The sequence below is a fragment of the Mus caroli genome, chromosome 10 (assembly GCF_900094665.2).
Source record: "Mus caroli chromosome 10, CAROLI_EIJ_v1.1, whole genome shotgun sequence".
Classification (NCBI taxonomy): domain Eukaryota; kingdom Metazoa; phylum Chordata; class Mammalia; order Rodentia; family Muridae; genus Mus; species Mus caroli.
This window is the reverse complement of record NC_034579.1, coordinates 87,823,923-87,846,419: the sequence shown is the minus strand read 5'-3', so window position 1 is coordinate 87,846,419 and position 22,497 is coordinate 87,823,923. Positions and strand designations below refer to the sequence as shown.

Genomic DNA, 22,497 nt, shown 5'->3' with positions numbered 1-22,497 from the left:
TTCTACCCACTATTTCTGAACAATCCGCTGTATACCGCTGTATACAGTGTACGGGAAGAGTTAGCTGGGATTTAAGGACAGACGTCTATGGTTTCGATTAACTCTTAAAATTTTCGAACAGAGGTCCATTTTTCTAGAGATGGTTTTGAAAGGGTGTGTGTGTGTGTGTGTGTGTGTGTGTGTGCGTGTGCACAGAGGATCTTATAGTGCTGCTTTTTGTATGATGTTGGTCTTTGCTATCACTGGGATAGGAATTACACACTTCACCATACCCACAGTAGATATTTAGGCTTTGTTGCCTTGTATGGTCCCCTTGAAAACTTTTCACCTTGAAAGCGTTACACAGAATGATGAAATCATGAAATTAGTTAAATTTATTGTCACCGTATGTTTTGTTTGTAATGGATACAAGCATCAAGTGTCTTCTTTAATGACAGTAGAAGCAACATTAAAACAGCCTTTGAAACCAGAGTTAGGAGGCGATAAAGGGTGTCCTACAGGCTAGAACAGTACAGAAGCTCTAACCTGGAAACGGGAATTGTGGTTACTGCCACCCTTAGACTCATAGGTCTTTGGAATGACTGCAACTGGAAAACTTACAGTGTATCCAAAGGTTCAAGATGCACACCAAAAGGTTACTGGCCATATTGATACAAAGGAAGTAGGACCTTTCCTTTATCTTCTATACATCTTCTGGGGTTTGGATACATGATTTCCAAGCCAGTCTCCACAAGAACTCCAGGTGACCTTTCCTGCCTTGCTTTAGCCTCCCGAGGACTGGGATTACAGGCATGTGTCACCAGCCTGGCTCCTTCCTGCAGGTCATCCAGGCTTTCTGTTCTTTCTCAATGTTAAATGGTCCACAATAAACTCCCACTTTTCTTCCCTTCCTGGAATCTTCTCTAATGGACTTGAATTTCTGTCCCACCAAACTACAACTCCCAAGACACCCTCCCCAAACGATTTCCTTTTTCATGTTTGCTGTTTGATTAGAACAGATCAATAATCTCTTTCCAAATTTACCAAAGTAGACACATAAAGTTTAGAGACAATTACTCAACCCAGTAAACAAGCAGACACTGTTTTAAAAACAAAGAACAAACCCCTCCCTCGAAGTCTAAGACACACTAACAACTCCCAAGCGGTGGAAAAAAGCCCTAAACGGATTTAACTTCAAGTCTCTTTTGCTTGTCCTTTCCAGCTTAGGCTGACCTGCTTAACTCAGGGATAGGGGACAACCTGGCAATATCTGCACATCATGAGACGTTGTCTGCAGAAACTCAGGCAGGGCTCCTAACAAAAGAGCTACTGGAAGCTTTGATATGCCCAGTGCATGAGATAGCCCTAGGCCACCTTCCCTCAAAGATACAGCCGCAGCGGATGCTGGTCCTCTCATGCAAGCAGAATCCTGAGCCGGAGGAGGTGTCATCCCGTAGCCCCGGGGTACATGGTCCCTCCGGTCCTGCGCCCCGCAGCTCCCTGCCCTGCACCCACCACGCGCGCAGCCCCGGGGCGGGGGAAGCGGCGCCGAGACGGAAGCGTTCCCTTTAGGTGAAAGGTCACCGTCCCCGCCGGGCCTCCCAAAGCTTTGGGCAATCCGCTACCGTCCGGCTCTCCGGTAACCGGGAGCTGGGACACTCGGGGACATGGGCGCTCGGGCCACGACGCTCGGCGGTTGGGCCGCCCCGCACCCGACTTACCCCTCCCGCCGCGGCGGCCGCTGGGCTGGAGAGAGCAGAGGCGAGGGGACCCGAGGCCAAGGGGACAGGGGAGCTTTCTGAGTTTGTGTATTTGGGGGTGGGGGTCAGAGTTCGTGACCCCACCCTCGGCTTGGCGGTGCGCGGTGCTCTCGGCGCCTGCGCATTAGCGCGGTGGAGAAGCGGCCGGCGGTGGTGACGTTCCCTGGGCGAAGCCGAGGGCCCCGGAGTCCAGCGGCGGTTCTGGAAGTCGATTGCCCCCTGCAGGTGTGGAGGGAGAGCGCCGCCGCAGCTGCGTGTCCACCCGATGCCCTGTGAGGAGGATAGATAGCATCAAGTTCTTCCAATACCTGCAACTCTGGTGCCAGGCCTCCGCGGGCACGCGCACCCAAGTGCACATACCCAAACACACGTAATTAGAAATCAAGGACGACCGAGGGCTGGAGAGATGGTTCAATGGTTAAGAGGACTTGTGGCTCCTCCAGAGAACTTGGTTTGATTCCTAACACCCACCTGGTCTGTGGTCATCTTCTGTAATTTCAGTTCCATTGGATTTGGTGCCCTCTTCTGTGCACAAACATATGTGCAGGCCGAACACCCTACACTAAGAGTAAAACTCTTGAAAGGAAGGAAGGAAAGAAGGCAGGAAGGCAGGAAGGCAGGAAGGCAGGAAGGCAGGAAGGCAGGAAGGCAGGAAGGAAGGAAGGAAGGAAGGAAGGAAGGAAGGAAAAAGACAAGTCTTTTGAGACCGGGCCTGTCAGAACCCAGCCTAGTCTTTTAACTAGTGATCCTCCTGCCTCCCTCTCCAGTGCTGTAGCGGTTTGTTTTGTTTTTAAATTTCATTAATATGGGTGTTTTACCTGCATCTATGCCTGGTACACCACAGGTGTGCCTAGTCTAGGTGGAGGCCATCAGATCCTCTGGATGTGAACTTACAGATCGTTTTGAGTAGCCACGCAGGTGCTCGGATTTGAACCTGGACCCTCTACAAGAGCAGCCAGTGCTCTTTATCATCTGAGCCATCTCTCCTGCCCCTTAAAGGAAGTTTTGGTTTGTGAAATAATAAACAACCGAATGGGTCTGGGTTAGGTGTCTTTAATGTCTGGAAAGCTGGACTTTGTTGTGGGCACTCTCTTAGATTAGTTCACCAGTACTAAGGAGTCTGTGTAGGATAACAGGGCCCAGGAAAGAACACCCTGGCGCTGACTTGACCCAAGCCCAAGACCTTGTCCCAGAGTCTGATCACAGAATCCCACCAATCCTCAAGCTTTGGCCAAGACCAGGCCACATAATCCTCCAATTGCAGGTCACCCTGGAAAACCCCACACTCCAAGAAATCCTATATAAAGTTCATTTTCCTGCCCAGTTCCCTGAAGTTTCTTGAAGAGGCAGCCATTTTCCTGGATTTTTTTCCTTCCAGCAAATCTCGTGGGAGGTTTCTTGTGTGGTGTGGATGTGACTCTGTGGTATTCCCTGGCTCATGGTGGCCAGGCTACCTTTTCCAAAAGAGCTGTAATATCACGATTTGGGGAAACTTCCCCCTGCCTGAGCAGAGCTATAACACTGTCTGCCTAGAGCCCAATTACATAGAACTTCCCAGCAATATGAGAACAGGCTGAGGCAAAGTCGTGTCAAATTTTACTTGACTGTCTTTATCAAAAAGCAAGACCACAATCACTGCTGTGTACTTTATGTTCCTAAGGGCTGTTTTTTGTCCATTTTGCTAGACGATGTGTCCCCAGATAGTTAACAGTTCCTGCTGGTCAATAAAGATCTGCAAAACGAAAGGTCACCTGTGGCAGGAAACTCTGGTCTGTACTTCAGGTACTATGTGGTTTAGACTTTGAGGCGATCTGGAAACTTCCTTTGCATCAAGATAAACACTGTAGAAGCGCAGCCAGATTCAGGGCAGAAACCTAAGTTTGGGGGGGTGGGGAATCAAAACTCTTTTTGTGCTAGGTTGAATAATTGTCCCTTATGGTCCCACGGCCTCGGGCCTATAATCTTAGCACTTGAGAAGAAAGGCTGGAGGAACCAGAGCTCAGTCAGTTTGAAGCTAGCCTGGACTGCACCTCTAAGAAAATATTACTATTTCTCTTTGGAATTAAGTATTTAGACATAGAAAAAGGACTTGCAACCTTCCCTACCATTTGGAACTGTTTCATGTTTAGTTCTCTGCTTAGTTCTCTGAAAGTCTACCTTTTAGCATTGCTTGGTTTGCCCATAATGCAGCCTTTCCAATAACCTCAAGCTTGTCTCAAAGGTGAACATGATGAAAGTACGCTGGATTCGATGGAAAGGGGACTCCAGATGATTTCTTTCTTCTCAGTTCTCAATGCACGTGCCCAAAGGGATGCTGTGGTTACCATGGTTACCACTCACCTCCAGTTCATGGACTTAAGTTACAAGAAGTTATCTTATTAAAACTTGGACACAGTGGCTCACGCTTGCTGTGCTAGTAGTTGGGAGGCCATGGCAGGAAGGTTGTTATGAATATTTGGTGAGCCTGGACAACAGGGTAAAACCCTGTCTCACAAGTAACTATGTGAATAAACCAGTCTGGAAACAGAAGCCACTTTTAGAGGATTGCTCTAGGTGACATGTTTTCTTGGTCACAGTCTAGAAAAAGGGGGCCAGTGAGGTTCATCTTAAAGGTATGGCTTAGTAAAACCTTGTCAAAGTGGGGCTGGGTGGCACGTGCCTACAGTCCCATTTACTAAGGAGGCTGATGTGGAGAGTGTGAACACTGAAGGCCAGCCACCTTGGACTACACGGTATCAAAAATCAGTACAAACCAAAACCTCTAATAAAGAACTTCACACCAGCAGTAGATATTACAGTACATTTATTTTGTATGAATTATAATACATATTAACATTATTTACAATGCTATTTTTATTTATAAATGATCTTATGAACAGTAAGATACAAACCATTATCACTTTATGTAAAAAAAAAGTATTTTGTGAAAAACATTAAAAGTGATTAATTTCTTTTCTGAAATTGCTTTTTACATGCAGCAAATTGCTCCATGAGAGAGAAAAAAATATTTTGATATTTAGTCTTTTAAAAGCTCCTACCACCTTTAGCTTCTTTTTTCTAGCAGGCAAACTCCCATCAGAACCACTGCTGTCTTCACTGTGCGGTAAATAAACCTGTCTCCTTTCTTACAATCCTTCCCCAGTAGTAACTAACATTTCCTAGAAGGGAAAACACCATAGATTTTTATTTAGAAAATAACATTAAAAGTGGCATAGGCTCCAGAGCACGTGTACCGAAGATACTTGTCAGGGACCCACAGGAGACATCTAACTAGACAAGCAAGCATTGATCCACGGCATGGAAGACATTCTTGTTGGATGTGGGCCACCTCCAGTGAGCAAGGCGAAGTGTTTTCAAGAACAGAACGCAGTAGGAATGGTGAAAGGGTTTATGAGCTGAGGACTACAGGAACCAGGGAAACGAGCACAAACAATCTAAAGGAAGTGTCACATAACACGGGGCAGAGCTGGGCTGACTGGCGTGAGAAAGGCTGAAGCAGGCCAAACCGTTGGGAATGCCATTGAAGTTCACAGGCATTGGGATTAAATCAGAATTCTGCAGTAACGCAGATTGCTTTTGCAATGCCTGAAACAGACTACACAGAAAGAGGGGTTGAAATCGGGAAGGAAAAACAAAACAAAACAAAACACGATTGTTTTCCTAGATAAGGGCTTGAACCCAGGGCCTTCTACATAGCACTACATAGCAGGCGAGTGTGTGTTCCTACAGCTCAGAGGGAAAACTGTAGCACCCATAAGTGGGTGTAACAGTGGAAGAATGAAGATGGTAAGGACAAGAGAGGCTCAGAGTCTGATCTCAGAAGTCCAGGTGGTGTTCTGAAGAAAACAGACTTGAACGGGGAGAAAGCTGGGTGCTAAGTCTCGCCAGGGATGTGGGCTTGAAGGGCGGTGAGGAGAGAGTGGATCAGGGGGGTTTTGGAGATGACATTGGGGTAGCTGGATCTTGTACTGAGTCAGGCAGGGTGACACCCTAAGGAGATGTCAGCAGGAGCTGTCCTGGGAAAACAGTGAGATTCTTACTTAAGGCAAAACCCCTTGGGAAGCCTGTCTTCAATGTATTCAACTAAAGCTGCAAAGATCCAGGAGAAATGCAGAGAATAAATATGGTATCTATCCTTAAGAATCATGGCGTGCAGTGAGGTAGGGTTGACTTCTGGAAATTCCAGCATTTTTGACTACAGTGAGCACAGTGGAAGTGCGTTTAAGGCATACTGCCATATGGTGAGGACAACATTAGGTTCTCGAATAGAAGGCTCCTCCATCCCTCCACAGCCTACTATGTATCTGCCTAAATAAAACATACTTCCCATTTGTTTTCCTCAGTGCCATTCCATTGTGTTAGAAATCAAAGTGGGGGCTGGTGAGATGGCTCAGTGGGTAAGAGCACCCGACTGCTCTTCCGAAGGTCCAGAGTTCAAATCCCAGCAACCACATGGTGGCTCACAACCATCCGTAACGAGATCTGGCGCCCTCCTCTGGAGTGTCTGAGACATGTTCAGTGTACTTACATATAATAAATAAATAAATCTTAAAAAAAAAAAGAAAGAAAGAAAGAAATCAAAGTGGGGGTGTCTGACATCGTTTAGAAAAAAAAATCAGTAAATACTCAAAGAATCAAGCTTCTTACTGCAGAAGACAAGGGCCGTCGGGGAAAGCCGATCGATACAGGTTATGTCAACAATGGAAAGAGGTTCAGGAACGTGGGATAATGTAACAAATGTCCCGTTTCATTCATTCTCTTAGGAATTTGGCAGGGCCCCAGAATGGAGATGTTCTCCACATCTAGGCCGTGCTGGAATCATTCATCCGTAATGTTAGCAACGGGGCAAGCTCAGGGGTAGAGTTCTGCATAGAGACCCTGGGTTCAGAAATACTTCTAAAAGTAGTTTTATAGCAAATTATAAATACATTCTTATCAAATACCACTGAATGAGCCAGGTTAAATACATACGTGGTTGACAGTTTTTTGTAGGCTATGAAGGGATCAGGGAACACAGTCTCACTCCTCATTTAGAATGTCATAGGGGAGGGGTCACAATCTGATAGTTTCTATGCTGCCTTTTCCAAAGTTTTTCATAAGACTAAGCAAATGGACTCTCACACATGGATTCCAACACCTAGGAGTTACTTTGTGCGCTAATTTCTCTTTATATATATATTCAGAGTTTGAACAGTGTATTGATTCTGTCACATGTTAGAAGACAGAATGACCTAGCTAATACTTCTTAGACTTTCTGAGGCTTACAAGAAAATTTAAGAGGTTGAGAATTCAAAGACAAAAGATAGAAATATTCAGTAAAAGAAGCCCCAGTCTCCAAAAGGAACGCACTACGAATGTTACGCAGTTAGATGCTCACGTGGGAAACAGTTATGCGATCCAACTGAAATATGTTCTGAAGGACTGATTTGTTTCCTGTGGCAAGGAAGGTACGGTGTAGGGTTCTGGGAAATTGCATAGGGCTTCAAATTATGCCATAGCCAGACACATCCAGAAAAACTGGACCTGCTACCTCTAGATCTGCTTTATCTGCAGCAAACGGCATCCAAAAGGCCTCATGAATGTGTTCAGGATGAAAAAATAGTGTTCAGAATATAATTCTCTACCACTGATCTCACACTAAAAAACACTGATAACGAAGCAGGAAACGCCTGCAGCCTTTAATAGGATATTTTATAGATAACCCTGCCTCTTAACTGACAGTTTAAACTTATTCAACAAAATATTTAAACACGCCGGGCATGGTGGCGCACGCCTTTAATCCCAGCACTCGGGAGGCAGAGGCAGGCGGATTTCTGAGTTTGAGGCCAGCCTGGTCTACAAAGTGAGTACCAGGACAGCCAGGACTACACAGAGAAACCCTGTCTCGAAAAACCACACACACACACACACACAAAATATTTAAACACTGATGCAATTTTAAGCATAACTTCATTCTCCTGCTGATAATTAATAACTTTACATGCAAGTGGGTTTGCATGTTAAACAGTAAGTGCGCCAGAATGAAGAACACGAACCTCTCCTACTGAGGAACAGTGACTGACAAGGTCCAAGTGGCAGCACACATCTAAATTCCTAGGATGTAGGAGCTGAGGCAGCGGGGTGAGCCTCAGGCCAGCCTGGGCTGCTTGGAAGGATCCTGTCTCAAAAGGGGCAAAGAGGGGCGGGGGTGGGAGGAGAAGAAAAGAGAAGGGGGGTAAGAAGAAGAGGAGGAAGAGGAGGAGAACAACGACGATGACGACACTTTAAATGTCAAGGGGAATGAATCAAAGTAGCATAAAATTTCCTTAAAAAAACAGTGGTTTCAGATCACTTGTAAAATACATGTTGCAGAAAATGTGACATCCTTTTAGATAGAAATACCATCACTGACTTGGCCTCAAAACTCTTAAGAATAATAGAGGGTATTAGGTAACGTGTTGCCTGCTATATTCTGTTTTTTAAAACATTAATCACTGAGTTTGGTGGCACACACATGTAATCCTAGCAGTTGAGAAGCCATGAGTCACAGGGTGGCATGGGTTACACAAGTTCCAGGCCAGCCTGGGTTCCAAAGTGAGCTTCCGTCTCAGAAAACGAAGAGAAAAATCACATTGACACCGATCTGGCGGTTTTAAATAAAGACTGGACGTGGTGGTACAGGCCTGGGACTCCAGTTGCTTAGAGTTTGAGGCAGGAAGACTGCAGCTCATGCTTTGCCTATACTATACACTTAGTTGGAGGCCAACTGGCAAGATCCTCTGGGGTGTGGGAGTCTGGGGGGCTGTGGACAACGCTATCAGTACTGACTCTGCTGCTGGGATTTCACTTCACAGTTGCTGAGGTAGACGCCGGTAACGTGCATCTCTACTGCAGTATAAACAGTTCCACCTAAGTTCACGGACTCAAAACTACTCATTTTCATCAGCAATTTTAAAATTGTAATTTATAACCAACCACTGTATGGAAATTTGCTACTAATATGTGTGCTTCACTTGCAAAGCTTTACCAACAGTCAGAGTGTCATGACGTAAGGCAGAGACAACAGTGTGGACGGCATATCATCCATGGTACACAGAATACAGTATTACAGTAAGTTCCCAGGCTCTAAACAGTACTTTAGAATTCAGTGTGAGTCTCAGAAACAGTTATGACCAGCAAGTAAACATCAACATTTTAATAAATAACATCCATGAAAAACATTTTTAGGAACTGTATATATACCTAACAAAACAATCTATCTCATAACGACTGTGGGCGGATTTGTCTCGGCAGTGTTCATTCTTGCACGGCTTTTGAGTAGTTTTTAATCCTTTCTGCTGCACCTCCACCTCGTTGGAACCCCAGAGGAAAGGCAGCCAGTGCTGCTACAATACTGTGCCTTCCTGAAATGCGTCTATCCACCTGGTGATGAGAGACATCTGTTAGGCCTGAGAATTCAGCCATGTGGCACTAAGATCTCTCCTGCAGCACACTGGGTTTTTATGCACAGGACACTAGCTATCCTTTATTTGGTAACCTGATCCGACGCTTTGCCTGGAGAGTGTGTTCTTTGTGGCATTACTAACTCAGGTGGAAATGTTCTAACATGTCCTGGAATGAGTGAGGAGGCACAGCGCTTGCCACGAAGCATGACAACCTGAGTTTAGTCCCTGAGACCTACCTGGTGGAAAGTGGAAACCTGCTCCTGCAGACTATCCCCACACTGAAGCCGTATGGGTGCACACAAACAATCAAGGAATGTTAAACATGTGTGTGCGAGTGTGTATGTTGTGTGCGAGTGTTTGAATGTGTATGTTTGTGTGTGAGTATGTGTGTGTGAGTCAGTGTGTGTGTGTGTGTGTGTGTTTACTTGGCTCTGGGAGAGGTATATCATCAAAGGCCCTTATTACAACGCCTTTCCTCTCTCTCAGGTGTCCTGACTCAGTGAGTTTTGGAGACTAGCTATGGTCTTGGTTTCCCCTTAACTCTACCGACCAAAATTCCCATGTATGTCCCTTAAATCAAACGTGTTCCACATTTTTCAATGATCTGGCATTTAGTCTATTCTAAGATCAAAAATTCACATACAATATAAATGCTTTCCATAATCTCACAGAAGTCATCGGAAATCCTTCTGTCTAAAAGCCTCATCTGGTGGCACACAGCTGCAGTTACTGAGAAGACCCTTGGGCTATGCCCATTTGCTCCCTGGACCCCCTGGACTCCACTCCACCCCCACACTTACTAATAAATGACTTTTTACAGAAACCGATTACAGAAGAACAACCGGAGTGAACTATGAACATCTGAAATCACTAAACCTAAGAGTATCTCATAACACATGCAGCTCAGATGTCAAGGGCAGGATTTCCAAAATAACACATTTTAGGTGCAAATAGCTTATGTTATACTGCAATAGAATGCTTTTAAGAAATCCCACAGGGGCTGGAGAGATGGTGTAGCACTTATAAGCACTGACTGCTCTAAAGGAGCCAGATTCAGTTCCCAGCACCCAGCTAGTGGCTCATAACCAGAGGATCTGATTATCCCTCTGACCTCCACAAAACACACATTTTGGTTGGTAGAGTTAAGGGGGAAACCAAGACCATAGCTAGTTTCCAAAACTCACTGAGTCAGGACACCTGAGAGAGAGGAAAGGCGTTGTAATAAGGGCCTTTGATGATATACCTCTCCCATGCACACACACACACACACACACACACACACGCACATATGGAAACAGCTAGGCATTGTTGCCTATTGTAAAACAGCTGGAGGCAGGGGGATTGTTCAGAGTATAGCCCTATGGCTGGTGGGTACTCAGGAACATATGCAACTCTGGCACATTAGCTCTTCACCACCTACAAGTCTGCCTCTGAGCTTTACGGCACAGCTGCACAGCTGCAGGGAGTCTCCTTAGACCTCAAATCAAGATTGTTGCTGGCATTTTGAAGAGACTGTCCCAGCCTTGACTGTCGAACATACTGTTTCCTTCCACTGGAAACAGCCTGTGGGTCTGACTCTCCCTGCAGAGTAGTAAGCTAGCCAGCAGTTAGTTCTAAGTCCTGCTGGTCCACAGAAGAACTAGAGGGGGGAATTCTGTCCTCTCTGAAGGAGAGGGCTTGTGCCTGCTTCAGCAGAGCTCCAAGTGCTTCCTCCAGGGTCCCCTGCTGACAAACAGTATGGACAGGACCACCCATCTTCTGTTTTAGAATTATCTGAATAACAGATTAAGTGCTTCCAGTTTGGATCTCTGATTTAAATTCTGAGCCGTCCTCTATGCTCTTAAAATGCCATTTAAAAGAACAGCTTGGAAGCTCCGGCAGAAAAGGGAACTAGGCATGACTTACCTCTGCGTGGAGTGGGCATCGTCTGCCTTAAATACGTAAAACACCATGCCTTTGTGCAGCAGCTGAAACACTTTAGACTCTGAGTTCTCATCCTTGACTAGAGTGACGGTGAAGCCTAATAAAGGCTGACTTTCCAAAGCTGCCACATCCTAATTTAAAAACAGACGATAGGAAGGAAGACAGGCTTTTAGACTGAGATGTCAGGCAGGCGTGAAAGGTCTTGATTTGTACAGCTCAATTTCATATACAACACAGTACTTCTAACTGCTTATTTTTACTTAGTGAGCAGGGAGCCACCTGCTCGCCACCTGCCAGCTCTCCACCTTGTTACAGCCATTGGATTATGGTTGCCACTGTAGCCAAGGAAAGGAGGTGATGAGCATTCAGTTTATGGAGGGAGACACACAACACAGTAAGTGACTCTCACTTAGATCCCACCCGGGGAACTCTGGGACTCTTGCTGGTTGAGACAGGGTCTCACTCTGTAGCCCAAGCAGCCCTGGAACTCACAGCAATTCACCTGTCTGTATTCTCCAGGCATGCGCCACCGTGCCTGCTCCTCCCTTCCTCCTTTTTAAGAGTCTCATGTAACTCAAAGTAGCCTCAAACTCCTCATGTAACTGAGGCTGACCTTGAACTCCTACTTCTCCCTTCTAGACTGCAGGCTTGTGCTACCATACCCAGCTAGCTGCCCTAGAGGTTTTCATAGGCTGCTGAGACACAGATCATGTTGGGTAAAAAAGGCAGGACCCCAGGACAGCTAAGGACTATTCAGGACAAAGCCTATCTTATTTGCGCTGATGCCTGATCAGTACAGGCTGGGGACACTCAAGAAAGGCTGGACAAAGGGCAATCTCTGTCTTGTGTGAAAATGGCGACAAAAGCTCTGGCATTTTAGTCCTGGGAAACGCCTAACATTCGAGTCAGAACTCATGGGACAAAAGAATAATATTGTTCACAGTAAAAGTAACAGGCCAGGCACGGTGGCTCACGCTGGTAATCCCAGCATGGAGAAGTTGAGGCAGGAGGATGATTATGAGTTTGAGGACAACCTAGGCTAAATGGTAAGCTAGAGACCAGCCTGGGCTATAATAAGATGAATCACTATCTCAAAAAGCCATAGAGCAATAAAACAGCAACTCCATTTTCTGGCGCCTAAAACAGCGCTTGCTCAGCATGCTCAGGGCCCCACGTGCATCCTCGGTTCCATGTAAAACAAACCCACAACACTAAAACAAGATTCCAAAGTCACTCTTAAGAATCCACCTTATACTGGGCAGTGATGGCACACGCCTTTAATTTCAGTACTTGGGAGACAGAGGCAGGTAAATTTCTGAGTTCGAGGCCAGCCTGGTCTACAGAGTGAGTTCCAGGACAGCCAGGGCAGTGCAGAAAAACCCTGTCTCAGGGGAAAAACAAAACAAAACAAAAAACAAGAGTCCGCCTTACCTCGCTTGCAGCGTATGTGTAGAGTACTTTGTTTTTGATGACAAACCATAAGTGTTTCCATGGCTTTTTACTGCCCTTGGATCTGTAGAGGTAGCCGCTCATAGTGGAGTCTTCTGTGTTTGCTGACACCTGGAAAAGCAAGTCCTACGTGCAGTTCTGGGGTTCGCAGAACAACAAACACCACAATAAAAAGCAGAGGTACTCACAAGCACAAGCTATTGAAAGCCACAAGCGTGACAACCTGTCAGAGCAACACTGGGTTTTCTCTGTATTGGAGGAGGGAATGAAGTACAGAAATTTGCCAACATGGCCACTCCATGATCTGGTTAAGGTTTTTACTGTGGATATGAGAAAGAAGCCAGAGGCAACCGGAAGAGTCCAGAGCAGAGACAGAAAGGAGACTGATCTTGGCCAGCAGACTAGACAGGGCCAGGGCTCTCTGCTAGAGAGAGAAGAGCAAGGGCTAGGGAGGCGTGAGGACAGCCGGAGCAGGGCAGAGCGAGGACAGCCGGGCTGTGAGAGGCCTTTGAGCTGGAGGAGCTCAGGGTGGGCGGGGGCAGGGCGGTGAGAAGGGCTGGGATGCTAGTGTGGACTCAGATGTGGAACAGGCACTTGTGATACTGAGGGAGCCTGGAGGTCAGCATGTACTCTGATCTGCTGTTAAGCACCCAAAACTCTGCAGCCATCTTGTCAATGACTCGGGTCATAAAATGAAGAAAAAAAAAACCTGCAAGGCATCTTCCATATCCATCAGAGGAATGTCCTAATAGGAACACAGGAAATGGTACCATTCTTTATGAAAGGCAGCCCCGTCAGCCTTAAGGGAAAGAAACACTTACTTCTTTGAGAGCAGCGGGGATTTTCTTCTGCTTCCTCCCTGACGGGATGCTATGTAAGACTGACGACAAGGCACTTGAAGGAGACTTGTGATTTCCGGGAGACCCAACCCTAGGTGACAGCTGGTGATCTGTAACAGAGCAAGTACGCTCATGTGGCAAGCAAGAGTGAGCACTCAGACTCCCTACTAAAATCAGTAAGCAGTGATGCACACGCTGCCCAAGAAAAGGCTCCCAGGAGACAAAGGCAGGAGGTGAGGGCTGAGTGCGAGCTCAGTTGATTGCACATAGACGTCTTGAACTACAAACCATGTGAAAAGACCACATTTCTGTGTCCTTAGGATTTTGAGACAGTTAGGGACACAGCTCAGTGACAGAGTGCCTGCTTTGTGGCACAAGGGTCTATATTCAGTCCTTAGTATCAAAAGGCAAAGTAACAATGCTCATGCCTGTCACCCCAGCACTTGGGAGATGGAGGTAGGAGGATCAGGAGGCCAAGGTCCATCCTTGCTTACCCTAGCCAAGTTCACCCTCAACCTAAGTACATGGGACTCCAGCTCAATAAACCATAAGCCAATCAATTCATTATTTCTGAAACATACAAGGACACCGTCAATCTTACAAACTTCCCCACTGACTTAGAAGTCAATATAGATAATGGCAGACATGTATGAACCAGAACATCTGCTTGTTGAAAAATGAAGCTAGGAGCAATATCTGGGTAGGGGTGGGTCTAAGTGATTTGGAATGAGGCTTAGGCCAGAGAAGGATGCGAACAGGCTGGCCTTGTGGCAATCTCCCTGCTTCAGCCTACGGAGTGCTAGATTTCATGTGTGAGCCACACTCCCTGGCTCTAAATCAACCATCTTTGTTTCACACTTATGCTTTCTGTGGTGCATAGGTGATAAAACCTAGAGCCTTGCACACGCTAGGCAGGTACTTTCCACTGCGCCACATTCCTCCCAGACTGAGTTGAGAAAAGCAGGCAGCAGGCAGGAAGAGGAATTTGCCACGTGGTATTATTACAGTATCTCTCGTATTGCGGTGGGCACAAAGAGAACAAGACAAGTGGGACTTTTTTGAGATGGAACTGACAAGATCTAGTGACCAAGCAGAGCTGGGTGGTGAGAGATTAATGTTTCCACTTCACATCGGTTTACCGAGAAAACAAAGAATGGAATGACCAAAGAATACACGGGTGTATCTTCACAAACCGTACACAAACCATAACTATTGATCTAAAATTACTGAATCATAACTATGGATTTTAAAATAGCATGGCATCTAGTTTGAGTCACATAGATAGTCCTCTTTCCTAATGAGCTATGTTTCATGGATATTCAGGATAATGCTTTTAGAATTTAGATCCTATAGGTTCCAGAAATTTAAAATATAGACTCGGGCAGACCTCTTAGCTGAGTTTACTTTGCCTTGTGGGCAAACAACGCTTGCAGATACTGAATGGGCAGATACAAAAATATCTTGTAGTTGTTCAAAGAATTGCACCTGCCAAGAGTGGTGGTAATATTTGGAAGGCTGAGAGTTCCATGCTAATACGGGTTACACAAAGAAATCATCTCAATAAATAAATCAATAAAAGCCCAATCATCCAGTGAACTCGAACTCACTAACCAAGTGCCAGCTGCTGAGCTCCCACGCGACGTTACCTTGCGGATAGAAACATTTGGAACTGGAAGTGTGGCTCAGTGGTGCAGCACTTGCCTGGACCTGCAAAGCTTTGGGTCTGGTCCCTTGTACTTCCAGTGGGTGAGGAAAAGAAAGAAAGGAAAAGCTGTCTCAAAAATGAAAGAGGAGGGATAGAGAGATGGCCCAGTGGTTAAGATCACCTGCTGCTCTTGCACAGGACTGGGGTTCGACTCCCAGCACCCACAGGTTGGCTCAAAACCATTCTTAACTCCAGTTCCAGGGGATCCAACACCCTCTTCTGACCTTTGAAGGTGCCACACATGCATGTGGTCACCACACATGGTATACTAAGATACTCACTCAGGCAAAACACGCACGCACATGAAAATAAATGAATCTCAAAGAATATAAATGCAACATTATTTAGTACATTGAAACTTCAATGTAGCTCACAAGTTAAAGTTACTGTCTGTGTTAAGCGTTTCATTCTGTAATAATAATTCAATAATTAGTTTTCTTAGTAGAACCATTTCACATTGCCCGCCCCCGCCCCAAAGGCTCAGTCCAATTTCTCTCAGCATTACCATAAACTCAAGTTATGGCATAAGTGGCAGTAAGACAAGCCCACACATAGGCTGGCATGCCCCCCCCCCCCTCACACCAGCATGTCCAACCTGCCTCTTTTGGAAGGCTGAAAGCATCCGAGCAATCAGACTGTTTGGTTAAATGTTTACTTTTGCATTACCTAATTTCTGTAGCTCTTGGAAGCAGTGCTCGCACACTCTTGCCAGTTGCCCTTTCAGGTAATCTAAGCCATACTTGTTTGATGAGCAAGCTTGGCACACAATCTGAAAACACATTGAAATTATTTCATTCAGAAAAACTTTTGATTACAAGCTATTAAAAAAAAAAGGCTGCAGTTTATAGCACTGTCCTTTTTTTAAAAGATTTATTTATTATTATATCTAAGTACACTGTAGCTGTCTTCAGATGCACCAGAAGAGGGCATCAGATCTCATTACGGATGGTTGTAAGCCACCATGTGGTTGCTGGGATTTGAACTCAGGACCTTCGGAAGAGCAGTCGGTACTCTTAACCACTGAGCCATCTCTCAGCCAAGCTCTGTCCTTTTTTACAAAACAGTTTGACATGACTAAATCTCACTTATCGCATGGCATTTCGGCATGTAGTGAGCAAGCTTACGTGACCACACTTGAGAGGCTACACATAAGTCCCGAGAGCTTGCTTCATAAATAATGTGCTAACACAAGCCTTCAGAACACCGCCTAGTGTGCAGGAACTTCTGTCAGTTTCGATGACCACCCTTGAGCCTAAGCATCATCACTTAGCACCCCTAAGCATTGTTGCCATAGCAACAACTACTCCCCTGCAACACCACCAGTCAAAGGAGCTCTTACTATGTTCGTTCTGCTAAAGACATTGTGAAAGCTTATACGTTGGTATGGACTGGAAATCTCTTCTAAGGACTCATGTGTTGTTGAAGTTCCCACCTGGGAGGTGACAGGAACTTTAAAAGGTCACTCGGGTGGTGGACCTTCAAAGGGGTGCTGGGGTCATTTCTTCCACTTTTCTCATTCATAACTATCAAGTTAGTGGCTTTGCTTACTACATGCTCTCACCATGACGTGTTGTCTTAACCCCAATACTACAGGCCAATTGTCTTGGGCTTAAAGTCCCAAAGTGTAAGCCAAAGTAAATCCTGGGCAGACAGTAGAGGAAGAAGAGTGCCTAACAATATTCCCCACACCAAGTCCAAACACAGATCAGACGGCATCTCTGCCTTCACTAGCACTGCCCTTCCTGGTTTGTGTACTACAGTGACTTCTGAGGGAAATCCTTCCTCACTGTGCATAGCCCAGAGCCACAGACATCATGACAGGGACAGACGCTGCCCCTCTGACCTTCCCACAGGCCCTGCAGTGGTGTCTTCTCCAGGTCAGGGTGAATTCACTTGTGCAAATCATACACATGGTGGCTCTGGTGTCTGGGATCCAGATGGGAGCCTTTGCCCCGAGGAGGCTAACTTCTTCTTTCCTTTCTGAGTCCTGTGGAAGCAGAGTGACTCTGATTATCCTGTGCACACAGCCTGGATAGAAGCACATCTTTTCAGTAGGCTTCTATGGTGCCGACGGCATCAGTAAGGGGGTGGGAGGGAAAGTGGGCGAGCGCGTTTCTCGAGATACACTTGCAAATCCTTGGCTGCAGAATCACCTGTGAAAAGTGCTTGTGGTACCGGGATGCTTAGCTTCTTCCTGAAACTCATCATTGCTCTCTGTTCTCTACAGTGAATGCTGGGGATGGAGCTGGTGGTAGCACTAAGTCTTAAGTTCCTAAGATCAATCCCTACGACACAGAGACACACACTCGCTCCCCACACACATTCCCTCAGGTACACACACACAGAGGTACAGAGACACAGGACACCCCCCTAACACATTCCCAGGGACAGATGGATGGACACACACACACACACACACTTCGGTTTCATAACTAAGAGAAACTATGAGGACACGTGCCTCCTCCAATCCATCTCTGAAAATCAGGTTCCTTTCCTAAACCTCTGTGTGGTCAATGCGGTCAAATGAAAATCGAGAAACTGAAAGCAAGGGTAGAAAGAGCGAAGAGAAGCCAACAATACCTCGTCAAGACTCCTGCTGGGGCAGAATGTGATTCTTTTCTTGGCATACTCTTCTATGGAGCTAGATATGGCCTCCAGCCAGTCGTCTCTTTCTGCGGCAGAACTGGACGGGGCAAAAGGTCCCATCAGGCAGATATCATCACTGTGTCCTTTGTCTTTTGTTCTCCCCTGACAACTAGTATCACCCTCCTAAGGTCCAAAGAGTTCTCCATCTTCCCCCTCAAGAAAGGGCAGGCCCACTGATCTGTCCAAGGCGAGTCTAGGCCCAGCTCAACCTGGATCAGAGGAGGTTGGCACTTAGATAAAAGCCAGCATTCCTCAGGAACTTGCAAAACTGGTTCCCATGTGCCGACAGGAATCATTTTCTTTACCTCTGGCAGAAGGAACATGGCTACCTGTGGTTCCGTGTCAAAGCCCATACTGGCCTCCAGACTGCTTCTATAGCACAGCATCTGTTATGCATTTCCAAGTCCATGCTAGCATCCTAGCTGTTTCAGTTCCTCAGGCATCCGCCCTCCTAGCACCCGTTTGTTCTCTGTATAATGGCAAGCTTCCCACCCCTTCTGTTCTCATTCTGCCTCTTCTCTCCCATGGAAGCTCTCTCATTTTCCAACTCTCTCTCTCTCCTCTCTGTTTCTCACTCCCCACCTCCACCCTCCTTAGCCCTGGCCATGTCCAGTTACTGGCCATGTTTAGTCTGCTTCTTTCTCTGCTCTGGACTGATACCTCTGGCGGTTCCTTGAACCCCTTCCCCCTCTCCATCATCTATAACAGAAACCTTCCTAAATCATGGAGACTGACGGTCATGTAGACGGACGGGTTCTTGACTGCGTCCCCTCACACATATCTGGTGCTAAACCCCTCATATACATCTCCTAAGGTATGGACCATTTGCTTCTGCTGGCTTCTGCTCTAACTGCTTGTCCCTCCGTGCCTACTCAATGAGTGCCCTCTGCCCCCTCCCTATAGCAAGGCTCTCTGCTCCTCCAGCCTCCTAGGCCCTCTTGGGTGCCCACCACATAGAAAGGCTATGCCTCTCATTGCTCACTGGGGTCTGCTGTATGCTTTCTCCACTGTGATTCAGGGCACCCCTGCAGCCGGTCCCCATCCCCTCTATTGGAATTCTCTCTCTCTGGAAAGGTGTCTTGATTATGATCCAGGATCCCTTCCCACCAGTGTCTTGACTCATTCCTGGGGCTTGATTCACTTGCCTTCTTAATCGCTTTGCTCCTTGGACTTAAAGATTTCATTAAAGCTCTGTCTTACGGTGAATAGCGTGGCCTCAGTACAGCTCAGTGGCCAAAAACTGGTACACTCAATTTCCAAATTCTCTCAGATTTTTAAAGATTTTTGCACCACACACACACACACACACTCCCAAATCACTTGTCTTTAAATTTTCTCTGCTCTCCACTCTTAAGAATCTCTTATTTCTAAGAACTTCTTTGCTCTTTGCTTCTACCCCCCCAAAATAAATCTCTCAAGATTATGTAAACATGCTATATATCAAGATTTGTTAAACTTATTGGGCGTGGTTCAAAAAAATCTGTAAAGTCTGTAACAAAGTTAGCTTAAAACTTGTAACAAGAAGTATTGATCGTTAAAATATATATTTATATATTAAATATATAAATATAAATTTTATACAAATATAAAACATATAAGGAATATATATTTATATATAAAAATATATTTTAACTATCAACCCTTTATATTGAAGATTACGTTTGGTTATGTGTGTGTATGTATGTATATATATATTTATATCTTAATTTGCTACAACATAACTGTTTGTAGCTTGAGTTCAACTCTTGTTTTTAAAATAAATCCTCTACAGCATATTATATATGTAACTTGTTTATGAACAACAAATGTTTAGTGACTGAGGTTGATAAATATCTATGGTCTACTCAGCCCAGCAGAAAGTAACTTAAGCATAAAGGCCTAGCCACTTCATCTTTGCTTACTTTGCTAAGTTTTAGCTACCTGAGGTAAGCTGCGTCATGCACAGAGCTGTGATATCATGTAAAGGTACACCGTGAAAGGATCAAGAAGACGAGAGAGTGTGAGGTGACAGGAACCTGCTTTTAGCAGCATAAACCATAAGTTGAAGAAGGAAACAAGGGGAACTGCCTGCGTTGTGAGGGCTCCCAACTATGCATCCGCCAAGTTTTGCTCCAATTCCTGTCACCAACTATTGTCCTCAACCCACCTCAGATGTGAACAAGCTGAGGAGAGGCCTTCCTAGAACAGGCCATCCTTGTTTTGCATCTTTCAACTACAACGCTGGCTAATTCCCATTCATTATTTGTATGCAGACAGTTATGAAGTCATTTAAAATTTGCTTTGCATATTCCAAATGTCCTGGCAAACTTTGGGTAATATAAATATGTAAATCTGTACATATTCTGGAAAGGAAAAGGGAAGAAAGGAGACTCTGACAGTCAGCAAATCCACCACAACAGGAGGATAACTGTAAAGAAATCTCTGTATTTCTTGAATCATGATATTACAGTACACAACTACAGCTGGATTTAAAATTCTTTAGAAAGCTGTAAAACAAGAAAGTTGGTGGCGGTCTTGGGTTTTGCAGCTCATAGTATTATTGTGCTATTCACTCTGAGTTGAAGTATAAATAGTTCTATCATAACAAGATAAAAACAAACAAAACTCCACCGTGAATGGGAGACACGGGCACCGAGTACTGATTTTTGGATTGTTTTTGGCTTCTTCTCCCTTTGCAGGGTTGAAGATCAGTCCTAGGGCCTCAGAAATCCCAGAGCAAGTACCCTCTCTCTTTCCCACTGCTCTACTACAGCCCTAGCTCCTTCATAACTGTAGGAGACACTAGAGCACTTGCCTGTCCCATAACAATATACTTGTGAAAAATACCACTTATATTAATTCATATTTGTTGAAAATTTTACAAATGGTATTTAAAAATGAATATGTTGCCCAAATTTTCATAATATAAAGAATAAAAAAATAACACTTTTCTTTCTAAACCAAATGAAATCTGCCTGTTACTTCTACTGTCCTAACATTATTGCCAAAGATGGCTGCCACGCTCAGCCAACAGCACTAAATACTTCACAAATATCATCATTTCTCATTGTTAGAGCCCCTGGGATACTCGTAGATTTATTCTGACTTCTACCTGTTACACTCTGAGATATTGCCACCGTGTATAGGTAAGGAACTGGGGGATCGTAGTGCTAGACACTGGCTTTGTAGACGGCAAGTTATTGAGTCATGAGCTGACATGAGACCCAGGCGTTGTAAAGGGCTGAACCTTCACTACCGAGTTGGCACCGTCTGCCATGCTCCCTGAAGAGCTACACCACAGGAACAGACTCTCGGACTTGCAGGCAAACAGTCATGAATCATCAACAGTTCTCCTTCCACTGCCAGCTCTTTGCTCGAAAGAACTGAGAACAGAGAGGCAGATGGCTAATTTGAGAACTGCTGTTGGCTTTGTTTGGAGTCCCGGGAGCATGTGGAATGTGATTTGACTGTGCAAATCATGTCACATATGCTGTTCTTTTGTTTAATCATTCCTGGCGCTCTCTTGTGTGGGCTTCTGCCAAGACAGTGTTTACCAGCTCTTGATAGCACATTTCTTACAGACCACACACAGTTGCCTGAAGCATCCACCGCTGACATCCTAAGGCCTTTTGTAGCATGAGTAGTGAAAGAATCCACATCTTCCTTAGACTGACACACAGGCTGAGAACTTTGTTTTTGTAGCATATTTTATGATAGGCTTTGTTTTATATAGCATCTATAGAAGGCACATTTCTGTCAAGCAAATTATTTTCTTCTCATTGCAATGAGTTGCAGAGGGAGAGAGAGAGAGAGAGAGAGAGAGAGAGAGAGAGAGAGAGAGAGAGAGAGAGAGAGAGCGAGCGAGCTGTCTAATCAAAGGGACATCTGGTACATCAGACCTTGTCACACCAATGTTGGTGCTGACTGTAAGGTGCAATGCTGATGTTTAAAGACAACATTACTGTGACTCTCCTGAGTTACATTTACTGGGTGATGGTTATAGGTTAAGGACTAAGATGTAAACCACACACACATATCTGTTTTAGCTAAGGGCTCACACCTTACGGTGGTGATCAGCATATAATGTACACATAGAAGGGGGCAGTGCTCTGTACCGGGGGCAGGGCAAGCCTGCAGAGGGGCTGACAGGACCTGAAGGATTCCAAGTGTCCCACAGGGACCTGCCATCTCTCTGTGCAACTTCATTCAGTCTCATAGGTTCTGGTCTTCTTCCTAGATGACGGCATTCACACACACCCACCCAGCCCAGGCTCAGTGGTGGTTACAGTGCTGCTGGACAAGTATGAGGACCCACGTATCACGCGCAGCATTCCACACACTTGTACTCTAGTTCCAATGGAACTGACGCCCTCTTCTGTCCTCCTTGTGTGGATAGCTGCACATGTTTGCATATACGCACACAGGTACACATATACTCGCACACACAAACACAAACACACACACACACACACAGATCCTTATTTATAAAATGCAGAAGGTCACTGAAAGACTGAATATACAGTTGCCACAAACTTTCAGTTCATGGACTATATAATCTTGAAGTGGGATTGGTGGCACTTGGCTATAATCCCAAAACACGGATGATGGAGGACTGCTAATAATTTGGGGCCAGCTAGGTCACATAAGGAGCTCTGGCCTCAAAACAAGCAAGTTAAAGCACACAGTGTCTGCAAAGAACTATGAATCACACTATAGTGAGCTATGCTTGTGTGAGCCATATAACTTTTGAGACAGGGACTCAAATAGTTAAGGGCTGGCCTCAAAGTCACTAT

The 22,497-nt window shown here is 45.4% G+C and overlaps 2 protein-coding genes across 3 annotated transcripts in view; both read right to left on the bottom strand.

Annotated features, from left to right (window-relative positions):
• Nr2c1 (nuclear receptor subfamily 2 group C member 1) overlaps window positions 1–1,887 on the bottom strand; it is a 50,677-nt gene extending 48,790 nt beyond the window's left edge. The window contains exon 1 of one of the 2 annotated variants that reach the window (XM_021173931.2): window positions 1,701–1,887. The gene's annotated coding sequence lies outside the window, so the exon portion shown is untranslated. The other variant, XM_029482586.1, reaches the window with a different exon arrangement.
• A 7,011-nt stretch (window positions 1,888–8,898) lies between these two features.
• The window catches only part of Fgd6 (FYVE, RhoGEF and PH domain containing 6), a 107,143-nt gene continuing 93,544 nt past the window's right edge, over window positions 8,899–22,497 (bottom strand). The window contains exons 15-21 of the mRNA XM_021174937.1: window positions 17,660–17,762; window positions 16,923–17,066; window positions 15,746–15,848; window positions 13,357–13,484; window positions 12,518–12,646; window positions 11,069–11,217; window positions 8,899–9,140 (exon numbers count right to left, since the gene is read on the bottom strand). Coding sequence (XP_021030596.1) covers window positions 9,104–9,140; window positions 11,069–11,217; window positions 12,518–12,646; window positions 13,357–13,484; window positions 15,746–15,848; window positions 16,923–17,066; window positions 17,660–17,762 — 793 coding nt within the window. The 3' untranslated portion in view covers window positions 8,899–9,103. The remainder of the gene's footprint in view (window positions 9,141–11,068; window positions 11,218–12,517; window positions 12,647–13,356; window positions 13,485–15,745; window positions 15,849–16,922; window positions 17,067–17,659; window positions 17,763–22,497) is intronic.